Raw genomic sequence first — 12478 nt, 5'->3', positions numbered from 1 at the left:
TTCTAGGACAATATACAAAATGCAGTATGTCCCATCCATCATTCCTGTTTTAATTGGAAATGTGTCAACATTAAATAAAATTGTATTTACTAATCGGGTTTTTTATTTGTATTTGAAGCTGATTTTCTTTTAGTGAAACAGTCAAACTGTAATTTTTTCTACATCTCAGTGAGCTTTTTAAATCTTGTTTCCTTGTGAACTGCAGGTGGGTGGAAAAATGTAGCTGAGCAAACGGAAACCAATCTTGACCGTTCACGAACTCCGGTCATCCCTGAAAGGGGCGTGGCCTGTGGAGTACCGCCCAACATGTCCAGGAAACCCCCCAGTGGGCGGGGCAAAGGGGAGCGGCCTGACGCCATGGCAGCACTGCAGGCAGCCAATGAGGAGCTGAGGGCCAAACTCACCGAAATCCAAATTGAACTGCAGCAGGAGAAAACCAAGGTTTGAATCTAGAGATACTTGCTGTTTACACGACTCCATTTCAGGTGTATTTTGTTTCTGTATTATGTAGTTTGATTCAGTCTGGAAATGGCTTCTCAGCTGTAGTATTGCTTTTAATGTTGACCTCACTTCCTTTTTCTCTGGAGTTCAGTCTCTTTGTTGTCACATCTTCTGCTTATGTCACTACGATTGCCTTTTAATTCTTGTTCTCGGTGGATGAAAGGATCAGAGCCAATGTTTCACAGGGCCTAGGACAAAATATTGATTATTTTGTTATTTGTAGTACTAGCTGTATGAATCTGTAATTGAGACAAACTACCTTTCAAAAGTTTGGGGTTACTAAGAAATTTGGACATGTTGGAAAATTAATATTTAGCAAGGATACATTAAATTTGATCAGATGACACACAGATGTTATACATTATAAAAATCCTAAATGTTTCATGGTTTCCACAAAAATATTAAGCATCACAATTGTTTTAACACTGATAATAATTCAAGTTTCTTATACAGTAAATCAGAATATTGGAATGATTTCTGAAGGATCATATGACACTGAAGACAGAATATTACTGTTTTACTGTATTTGTGATCAAAGAAATCCAGCCTTGGTAAGCATAGACACTTATTTCAAAAATATATAAAAAAAAAAAAAACACATTCATGATGTGAAAAAAACAACAACAAAAAACATTAATTTGATTTAAAACCAGCCTTAAACACACAGTTTCCCCAAAAATGAAAATGTATTTATTATATAATTATTTATTCTCTTTACTCACCATCTTTTATTTATTTATTTATTTATTGGAGCCATAATAATTTTTATTTTTTTAATAATTTTTAATTAGTGATACAATTTTAATTTTGGGCTGAATCATACCTTTTAAACAAAAATGTAAGTGTTATTAACAAGCAGTGCACCCTGCTTCCATGTAAGAAGCACTTGAGAAATTCAGTCCCTCAAATCCAGTAACACCAATGTCATGAACCTCTTATGTTTTATGGATTGGGCTTATTTTGTTCTAGTGGCTGCATGTGTGCTGTTAGCTGCTTTATGGCTTCATTAGCACTGGGAAGCAGTGTTAAATGAGGGTGAAACAAACTATAGGCATTCTGTCTAAGCAGGTTCAATGTCAGGCTAGCTTGTGACTGACAGCAGGTCAGGGGGAAATGATCTAGCTTGGTCTATTACATCTGTGTCTTGTTGATCTCAAAGGGAGAAGATGGTCTTTAAGAGGCGTGAGAGTATCCAAACCATCCATTTCATCGCCTGATGATTGACAGATGTGTGTGAACCTCTGTTCACTGTCATACAAACACTTCATTTTTGAACACAGCTCACTATGTCTCAGTTATTCTGTTGTGACAGAACTCTGAAGACATTCTCGGAGATGAAAAACGAATTTACTAGGTTGAACCTGTGATCTAAACTTGCTCATAAATAAAAAAAAATAAATAAAAAAAAATATACATACATACATACATACATACACACACACACATACACATACACACACACACACACACACACGCATATATTCACACTCGGGTTGGACCCCCTTTTGCCTTCAGAACTGCCTTAATTCTTCGTGGCATAGATTCAAAGGTGTTGGAAACATTCCTCAGAGATTTTGGTCCATATTGACATGATAGCATCACGCAGTTGCTGCAGATTTGTCGGCTGCACATCCATGATGTGAATCTCCCGTTCTACCACATCCCAAAGGTGCTCTATAGGATTGAGATCTGGTGACTGTGGAGGTCATTTGAGTAAAGTGAACTCATTGTCATGTTCAAGAAACCCATCTGAGATGATTTGAGCTTTGTGACATGGTGCATTATCCTGCTGGAAGTAGCCATCAGAAGATGGGTACACTGTAGTCATAAAGGGATGGACATGGTCAGCAACAATACTCAGGTAGTCTGTGGCATTTAAACGATGCTCAATTGGTACTAAGGGGCCTAAAGTGTGCCAAGAATATATCCCCCACACCATTACACCACCACCAGCAGCCTGAACCATTGAGACAAGGCAGGATGGATCCATGCTTTCATGTTCTTTACGCCAAATTCTGACCCTACCATCTGAATGTTGCAGCAGAAATCGAGACTCATCAGACCAGGCAACGTTTTTTTCCAATCTTCTATTGTCAAATTATGGCCTCTGTTTCCTGTTCTTAGCTGACAGGAGCGGCACCCGGTGTGGTCTTCTGCTGCTGTAGCCCATCTGCTTCAGGGTTTGACGTGTTGTGCGTTCAGAGATGGTATTCTGCATATCTTGGTTGTAATGAGTGGTTATTTGAGTTACTGTTGCCTTTCTATCATCTCTAACCAGTCTGCCCATTGTCCTCTGACCCAACTGCAGTTCACTGGATATTTTGTCTTTTTCGGACCATTCTCTGTAAACCCAACAACCATATATATATATATATATATATATATATATATATATATATATATATATATATATATATATATATATATATATATATATATATATATATATATATATATTTAAATTAGAGCCAAATGGAAAAAAAGACAGTAATTCAGAATGCTATTAAGAGTAGATTGTTAAACCATTTAAAGTCCAGTGAGGTTCACAGTTTGGGTAAAGTCCAAAATTTATTTTGTCATAGGCTTTTGAAACTTATACTTGCATATAAAGGTTTTTTTTTTGCTTAATTTTTGTATTTTTTATGATTGATTATTTGATTCAATTGTTGTATCAGCATAGATTGCATATTAGCTCTTTTACAGCTTTTATGTACTATTTAATTTCTATTGGCTTCAATATTAATCAATTAATCAAGCAATCAATTTTATAGTTTTGTTTTTGTTAATTTTTGTTTTTGCACTTAATTTGCAACAAATAATTTTGACTGCTGGTTTTTACAAAAGTGAAATGTTTTGGCGTATGCTTTTCTTTTGAAATTTTATTTATCAAAGAATCCTGAAAAATGATTTTAATAACTGCAAAACTATTAAGCAGCACATCTGTTTTAAAAAATGTTTTTGAGCAGCAAATCAGCATATTAGACTGATTTCTGAAGGATCATGTGAACCTGAAGACTGGAGTAATGATGCTGAAAATTCAACTTTGCAATCAAAGGAAAAAAAATAATTTTTACAGAAATTATTTAAAAAATATTTGAATTTCCTGCTCATTTCTTTTTAAATATATAAATAGATGTGATATATAATTTTGATCATACCTCTCACCCGTGTGTGTGTGTGTATACATACTGCAGTGGCTCTCAGGATCAATACACACATCTCAGGGTGAAAATAAATGACTGTGAGTTTCTGCCAGAAAGGCCACCAGAAAGTACTGGGGGCCACCAATGAGCATTCATGCTCAGAAAGGATTCTCTTCTGTACATTTAAATATCACACAGGATATTAATGAACCAACTCTTCTGCTTGACCCTTTCATCATCTGATTCGTTTAAAGCAGTCATAAGGGACATCATTTTTACTCTAATCATCATAATGTCGGCCACAGTTATAATAATGCTACCATTAAGAAAATGTCAGACTGATATTAATAAGTGCTATCAGACAATGTATAGCAGATGGAATAATGAGGTTCAGTTATCTCACAGTGGTGTGTGTGTGTGTGTTCTATGCACATACAGAGATCCTGCTGTTGTCCTTGGTTATATTCGGGACTTTTATCTGATTCTCCTTGCTGATGCAGTACGATCTTTGATTTAAAAGCAAAGTGTAAATGATCTGGAATAATGCATTTTCTCCCTGTGCACATCCTTAAGCTGTGGGAGATTTGGGCCATTGGTATTGTGGAAAAAGAGAGAGGGAATTCATTCTTTATCATTTGTTATAAAGAGTTTTTTGTGGGAGACAGGCTAGTTTTTGTTAAATGGCCAAAAGCGAATCTTGAATTCTGGCCTGTGTGTGAATGAGTGATGTCTCTGAGAATCATGTTGGACTAACAGAGCGCCTGGAGAGAACACATGGTTATGACTTTAAAGAAACAATAGTGCAGCCATAAATAACTGCCATTATGTGTTGTACCAAACAAACCCTTTGTTTCCACAGAACACAAAATGAGACGTTTCCATGCTTTTTTTCAATGGTATTGGAATGAATGAGGACTCATGTCCTTAAGAATGAAAGGAAAGTTCAAGAGTGGTGTGTGATTTGTGAGCAAATCATATTTTGAGTGAGATCTTTTCAGTGAATCGGTTAACCTGATTTACAAAACCTCATATGAATGATTCATTCATGAATCAGATTGAACTACTTGTCAAGTTCAACTCAATGACTCAATGAATCATCAACTCACTGGAGGGAAGATTTCCAGTGGCTAACGCTTTAAACTATACATTTTTTCACACTGAGCTTCAAAACTTGGAATATGGAGCAAAATTTAGACTCATTTATGGTGCTTTTGTGTTTTTCTATGAAGCTTTAAAGCTTAAGTCACCATTCATTATTATTCGATAGGACCAATTGGACCAATCTTCAAAAGTAATTTGAGTTTGAAATGATATGCAGATGACTCGAACTAATTACTGATTTTTCATTAACTATATAACATTTGTTATTTTGGTATTATTTATATGCAATTATTGATTTTAATTCATATTCTAAATTTCAATTCAGCCTTATTTCAGTGAACAAAAATGTCAACAATAACCCTGTTTATCCCTTTAAAATATTTATTGTAAGATGCAATTCAAATGAAGTGCCCTTATATAAACACTGCCAAGCACAAGATGATTTCTTCGAGTTGGCATGTGATTCAGAGATGAACCGTGAGCGTACCGGCTAGTTCTCAGGCCGTCAGCATGCACACACATGAAAATGAAGATCTGGTCTTGGTGAATGCAGTGACAGCACAGCACTGTGTGAGAAGTGTCAGATCAGACTGCTGCTAGCAGCGTGCATCAATGCAGCTATTGTGATGGGCTTCCTTAGACTGACAGTAAGAGGGGACATAGGAGCTGTCTCTACTGTTGTTAGGCCTGAATGAACAGTACTCTTCATGTATGATGGAAGAGACGGTGCTGGTGTCTCACACGGCATGTCTCCATCTGTAAATACTCACAACTGCTTGATGAAGACGTTAGTGTGCAAATAGTTTTGGTAATGCACTGAATAATAGTTCTCTATTCACAGCATTTGTGGTTTAATGTTGATTACCATAATCATTTTTATTATAATCTTTTATTTATTTTATTTTATTTATGTTCTAAATTCATTTTAAATAAATTTTTAATTTTTTTTGAACGTTTTTAAATTTCTGGTTTTATTGTTGATTATTTTTTATGATTATTTTACTTCCTTTTATGTAAAGCACTTTGAGTTACCATTGTGTATGAAATGGGCTATATAAATAAACTTGTCTTGCCTTACCACAAGAAACTAGTGCAAAGAAAAGTGAGGCTTGTAAAACAGCCATCCACTTTTATTAGTGTTATTGTTTAAAATTAGTTTTGATTAAATAAAAAGTCCATAAATGTTTTCTACCACTAGGTGATTAGGATAACAGTAAATGTATTTATTATAGTCAATATTTTAAACGTGTTATTGAAAATTTGTGTTACAACAACCTTTGCTTTCCTCATGAAATAAAATAAAATTATATAAAATGTAAAAAAAAAAAAATAAGTAAAAAGGTACCTTTTATTTTTATGGTGTTAAGTTCTTACCATTAAAAATGAATTAATTTTTGAATACACACTTTGTAAGTAAGAAAACGACTACATTTTGAAAATGATTCTTAAACGATTTTCTGTCGTTATCGACATTATGCCTCAAATACTGTCAATAGCGCTCTGAACTGATACTGAACACTGAACATTAATTTAAGGTCACGGCTGGCTGGTTCTTCACCAGAGGCTAATGGGATCTCGCAGCCTCCAGCACTGCTGACTCTCACTGGACTCAAACCTCGTCTGAAAATGCTGAAAATGCACTATTACAAATATCTCATAATTGGCATAAATGCACGGTTTTGATTACGAACAGCCTTAAAACCGCAAGTTTTTTTTTTAATTATTATTCGCACACATGCTCATAAATACAGTGCCTATAAATAGTCTTCATACTCCTTCATTTTTTTCACATGTTCTAATGTTGCTGCCTTATGTTAAACTGCTTTAAATTATTTTTTTTTCCCCCACATCAATCTACACTCTATACGCCACAATGGCAAAGCAAAAAGGCATCTTTGCAAATGTATTAAAAATAAACAACTTAAATGATTCTATTGTATAAGTATTCATACCCCTATCTGGGACAGTTGAAATTTAGCTCAGGAGCATTCACATTGCTTGTAGATGTTACTACACTTCGAGTGAAGTTAAGCTGTGGCAAATTCAATTGAATGGGTATGATTTGGAAAGGCACACACGTCTTAATAAAAGGTCTAACAGCTGAAAATGCATATCAAAGCAAATACCAAGCCCTGAGGTCAAAAGAACTGCCTGTAGAGCTCAGAAACAGGTTTGGGTCAAGCCACACATCTGGGGAAGAGTTCAGAAAGAAATTATATTGCATTGAAGTTTTACAGAAGCATGTAATCTCTGTTACCCTTAATGGAAGAAGTTTGAAACAACCAGGAATATTCTTAAAGCTGGCCTCCTGGCCAAACTGAGCAATTGATGGAGAAGGGCTTTGGTTAGAGTGGTGACGAAGAACCTGATGGTCACTCTAGTTGAGCTCCATTATCATAAGTGGAGATAGGAGAAATCTACAGAAGGACAAACATCACTGAAACACTCCATCGATCTGGGCTTTATGGCAGTGTGGCCAAACTCAATCCTCTCCTCAGTGAAGACACATGAAAACACACTTGGAATTTGCAAAAAGGCACCTAAAAGACCCCCAGACTCAGAAACAAAATTCTCTGGTTTGATGAACCTCAATTCCAAACATCATGTTTGAAGGAAACTAGGCACTGCTCATCACCTGCAGAGTACCATCCCAAAAGTAAAGTGTCCGAGGGACTCGTCAGAGTAGAAGAAAAGCTCAATGCACCAAAATATTGAGAAAGCCTTAATGAAAACCCAGTCCAGAGCATTCAGAACCTCAGACTGGGCAGAAGGTTCTACTTCCAACAGAACAATGACCCTATAACACAGAAGGAGTGGCTTATAGACAACTCTGTGAATGTTCTTGAGTGGCCCAGCCACAGCCTGGGCTTGAACCCAATCAAATATTTCTGGAGAAACCTGAAAATGTGCATCTGCCCCCATTTAACCTGACAGAGCTTGAGACGTGAAGAGAAGAATGGCAGATAATCGCCAAATTCTGATATGCAAAGCTTGTCATATCATACCCAAAAAGACTTGAGGCTGTAAAGGTGCTTCAGCAAAGTACTGAGTTAAGGGTATGAAGACTTATGCAATGTACTTATTTCAGTTTTTTTATTTTTAATTAATTTACCAAGTTGTGACAATTCTGTTTTTGCTTTGCCATTATGGTGTATGGAGTGTAGATTAATGTGGGGGGGGGGGGGGGGGGAGTAATTCAAAGCAGTTTAACATAAGGCTGCAACATAACAAAACTTGGGGGGAAAAAAAATTAGGGGGTATGAACTTTTTATAGGCACTGTACATTTTACATTGAGCTCAAGTCAGTGATGTAGGTTCAGTTTCATCCTTCAGTGTCTCATTGCCTTTAGTTCACTAATACCTTCTTTTCTATATCCGTTTCATAAGTGCATGGCCTAAAATGGGGTATTATTGAAATATTGTTTCCTCCAGTGTTGTCCTAGTTTTGTCTGAATTTTAAGATTGCATGTCTTTGTTCTGTTACTAGCGTTGTTTATTGCTTGCCTGTGGCAGCATGTGTCAGATTGTGTCGGAACTGAGAGGACTTGTCCTGATGTGATCCCCTTGTAGGGTCATGTCCTGACACAATAACTCTCCTATTTTTAGGACACGCTCATTATATTCTGCACTGCACTGAATTATAGAACATTGCCCACAGCTGTAGTGCAGCATTGCGTTGCATAAACGATGACTCAATGTTCATTATACATTATACCACATTTAATTAATTGTTTCCAAGTATTTATATTCCATTACTTTTTTTAGAATACTACATTTAAAATGTTCCTTGAACTTCACAAATATATATATGCAAATATCTAGCATGAGATGGCACCATACAATTGATTGTCAATTAAATGCATTGTGTGATTTCAGTGTTTAAAGTCTGTCAAAAAGTCTCAAAGTGATCCCATCTATTTCAGTAAAGTTTACATCTGTTTCCTCAGGTCAGTAAGCTGGAGAGGGAGAAGTCTCAGGAGGTCCGTCACGAGCAGCACAAGTCCACGGTGGTGGTGACGGAGTTAAAAGCCAAACTGCACGAGGAGAAACTTCGGGAGCTCCACAGCGTTCGGGAAATACTCCTACGTCAGCACGAGTCCGAACTGGTGCGGGTCATTAAGATCAAAGACGGAGAGATCCAGAGGCTCCAGGCCCTCGTCAGTGCCCTCAGAGATGGATCCACAGATAAGGTACGATTGGCATGGAAATAAAATGTAGTCCATTTTATATGTACAGAGGTTATCATTTATTTACAGTTCCTCAAATGGCCGCAGTGGCCCATTAATACTAAATGACAATAATGCAACAAAAATAAAAACATAATTATGATTTTTTTATTTATTTATAGAAAAATAAAAGCATATATTATGAATATATTATTTATTATTATAGTTAGTTATTATCGTAATTATACATGTATAATTGTATAATAATAATAATTAGTAATAAAAATAAATTATTATTGTGTGTGTTATGTTATGGCTTTAAGATCTCATCTGTTTATTTTTATAACATTAGTAGATACTTTTTTAGTATTATATTTGTCTATTATACTGGGATTATAGAATTACCCATACTGTGTTTTTACCCATACTGTCTTTTTGAAATATATTTTCATCATCATCATCATCAATATTAACATTATTGTTAGTATGTGTTATGTGGCTGAATTTTAAGATGGCATCTCTTGTTATTTTAATAATAATAATAAATAGTGATTATTATTCATATTATTAATAATAATATGCTATGATGGAAATACTAGTAATTGTAGTATATTATGTTATGTGGATGGATTTTTAGATGACATCTCTGTATATTTTAGATGACATCTCTGTATATTCAATAATAATAATAATTACTACCATTACATTTATTCAGAATTATTTTGTAATCCAGATTATTGTAAATTTATTTTCATTTTCTTTTGCACCATTTGTTTAGTTAACATTTTTAATTGAAATGGTTGCTATTACAATTGAATAATTGTCCAAAACAATTAAATGATTAACTTTCCATGTCAGTGTAGTTGTTGTGCACTGTTCTTTAGAGACTTACCAAATGGCTCCATTATAAGTAAACCAAATATTAAAGAATTGATAACTGAGTTAAACTATGTTGATATTGGAAAAACATATTGAATGTTTTGAATTGAACTATGCTAATATTGGAAAAAATACAGATTTTGAATATAATTCTCGTATGTTATCTCTGCCGCCACAGGTGAAGTCTGCACTGATGGCGGAGGCGCGAGAGGAGTGCCGGAGGACCTTCGAAGGGGAGCGCATGCGACTGCAGCAGGAGATATCCGAGCTGAAGGTGGTGAAGAGGCAGATGGAGGAGGCGTTAAGCATGGCCGTTCAAGCCGACAAGAACAAAGCCGCCGAGATTCGCAACGTCTACCATCTCCACCAGGAGGAAATCAACCGCATCAAGAGAGAGTGTGAAAGAGAGATCCGCAGACTGGTGCGTAATACGCTTTAACACATGCACTATTAATCAATCAATTCATCTGTCAGTAAGTGACTCAGTCGGTCTAAATATATACCCTTATGTATATTTACTTGGGTGGCAGCTGATAATTAAAGCTGTTCAGGATGGACCGAACACTCACCCCAGGTTTCTCCACAGGGACTGTTTGTGCAATTAATGTGCTGAATGAAAATCTTTTGTTAACTGGAGCTTCACACGGTTTACATGGGAAAACCACATGGGTGTTGCCATGATGGAAACATTGCTCAGTCATATAATTTGATGAAAGGAAAGATTAATTTGCATTTATTTAGCAAAAATTCACATAACGATTACAAACATACTTCTGTAAGAATTCAAATTGCTGTACAAGTTCCATTCAAATCAGTTGATTGAAGCCCCGCCTCTTGTTTTTTTAAGCTCTGCCCATTTTGACTTTTTTTGTCTCATTTAGACAAGCTTTATAAACCACCTCAACTGCAGACTTTAATACAATGCTTGATTTTCAGTCAAAAGTGTTTATAAAGCATTTGGATATTATTCTTGTGTAGGCTGGAATGAATTGACACATTTTATCCACATTTTTTCTTTAAATAAATAAATAATGCAGTAAAGTGGTTTAAAAAGAGCAGACACTGCGAATCAGTATCAAGGAAACAGTTATTTACCTTGGAGCAAATGTGGGTGTTTTTTCTATAATAGTATAATTATAGTATATTTCCCTGCCATGCAATGGCATCAAATATTTACTTAAAGGTTTAAACAAGCGGAAAAAAATGATGCTTATATTCTCTCGGGGTACAAATGCTCCAGTACTGTATCTTTGGATAATTTCTGTCAAAATCCATTCAAGATGTTCTGAAAACACAAGATTTACAGTATATAGACATGTTTTAGAAAGTGTAAAACTTGCCTGATATGAAGGGTGGCAACAGTTGCCAAGGTAGCATTGGCCAGTAATGTTTTTAAGGCAGGGCTTAAAGTAAAGATTTTCCCTCCAAATCCCCCATTAAATCTTCAAGGTTTTATATCCGTTGGTTCACATTTTATATTTAGCTGTATGTGTGTGTATCTCAAAATGGCAGTGTGTGTCCTTGTGTACTACACTTTAAAGTGAAGCTGCTTTCTTCCCTTCAGAGCCTCTCTTGTTCTGGGCTTTTTGCCATCTGTTTTTTCATGGAGTATGAAAATATCTCAGCAGTCAGTGGCCGCTGGTATCGATCGCGCGCGTTTGGCTTAGCGATCTACTCTATATCGCTTCAGGACTTACTAAATGTGAGAAATATTGTGGAAAACAACATTGAGTCAGGACTCTGGATGATATGTGTAGTAAAGATTACCCAAGTGATGGAGAAGATGCAGGATGTTTCACTATTTTCTGAGAAGTATGGATATTTAGGGCTGTGTATATGGTAGATATATTTATAGGTTTACGTTTTTAACATGACAGAGCAATAAAACATATAATGCAAACATGTAATGCTTGTTTGTACAACTTTTGTTATGAATCAATTTAAACAAAATTGTGCAAAATTGTGCCAAAAAAAAAAACAATATATAGGAGTTGACCAATATGTGTTTTTCAGGGCCACTGCGAGATTATTACTAATCAAGTGGACCGATAACTGATATTTTGAACCGATATATATGTCTGGTGTAAAAATGAAAATGAATGTCGAAATTAAGAATAGCAAGGGCTCTGAAAAATCTTTCTTTAAATGCTTTTAAAATATCTCAAATTTGTTCAAATATACCGATAATCGGTCGACCTCTAATATATATCACTATTATTTATAAATGTTATTTATAGCAATATGTGTTATAAAACTGTATTAATAAATATAAACTGTGTCTACTTTTGGAGGGGATTGTGTGTGTCTGTGTGTGTATATATATATATATATATATATATATATATATATATATATATATTAGACAGCAACAGGACAGGATAATAAATTAATAAAATTATAATATACAAATAGGTAATGTACAAATTAGCAAAAACACAATATATAATATAGACAATTATGTGTGTACAGGTCTGATATGTGCAAATTTGAAATGAAAAAATAAGTGTGGTGAAGAAATAATGTATAATAGTGTTGTGTGTTCCACGTTTCGTGTCAAATGTATGTCTATTAAACATAATTTAATAATATTTAGTATTTTCACATCTAGGTGGAAAAAAATTGTAATTTGTACTACTGTCTGTTCAAAATAAATGAAAAGAAACCGAGCATAGTAGATTATTATTTTTT

At 35.0% G+C, this 12478-nt stretch overlaps 1 protein-coding gene across 1 annotated transcript in view; it reads left to right on the top strand.

Annotated features, from left to right (window-relative positions):
• Positions 1-306: 306 nt before the first annotated feature.
• LOC306857888 (janus kinase and microtubule-interacting protein 3-like) overlaps positions 307-12478 on the top strand; it is a gene marked incomplete at both ends in the record, with an annotated part of 34805 nt that continues 22633 nt past the window's right edge. The window contains 3 exons of the mRNA XM_079398155.1: positions 307-441; positions 8693-8935; positions 9969-10211. Coding sequence (XP_079254281.1) covers positions 307-441; positions 8693-8935; positions 9969-10211 — 621 coding nt within the window. The remainder of the gene's footprint in view (positions 442-8692; positions 8936-9968; positions 10212-12478) is intronic.

This window comes from Barbus barbus (assembly GCF_936440315.1).
Source record: "Barbus barbus genome assembly, chromosome: 38".
Classification (NCBI taxonomy): domain Eukaryota; kingdom Metazoa; phylum Chordata; class Actinopteri; order Cypriniformes; family Cyprinidae; genus Barbus; species Barbus barbus.
Note: the sequence above shows the minus strand (reverse complement) of the source record. Positions and strands in the feature narration are given on the sequence as shown.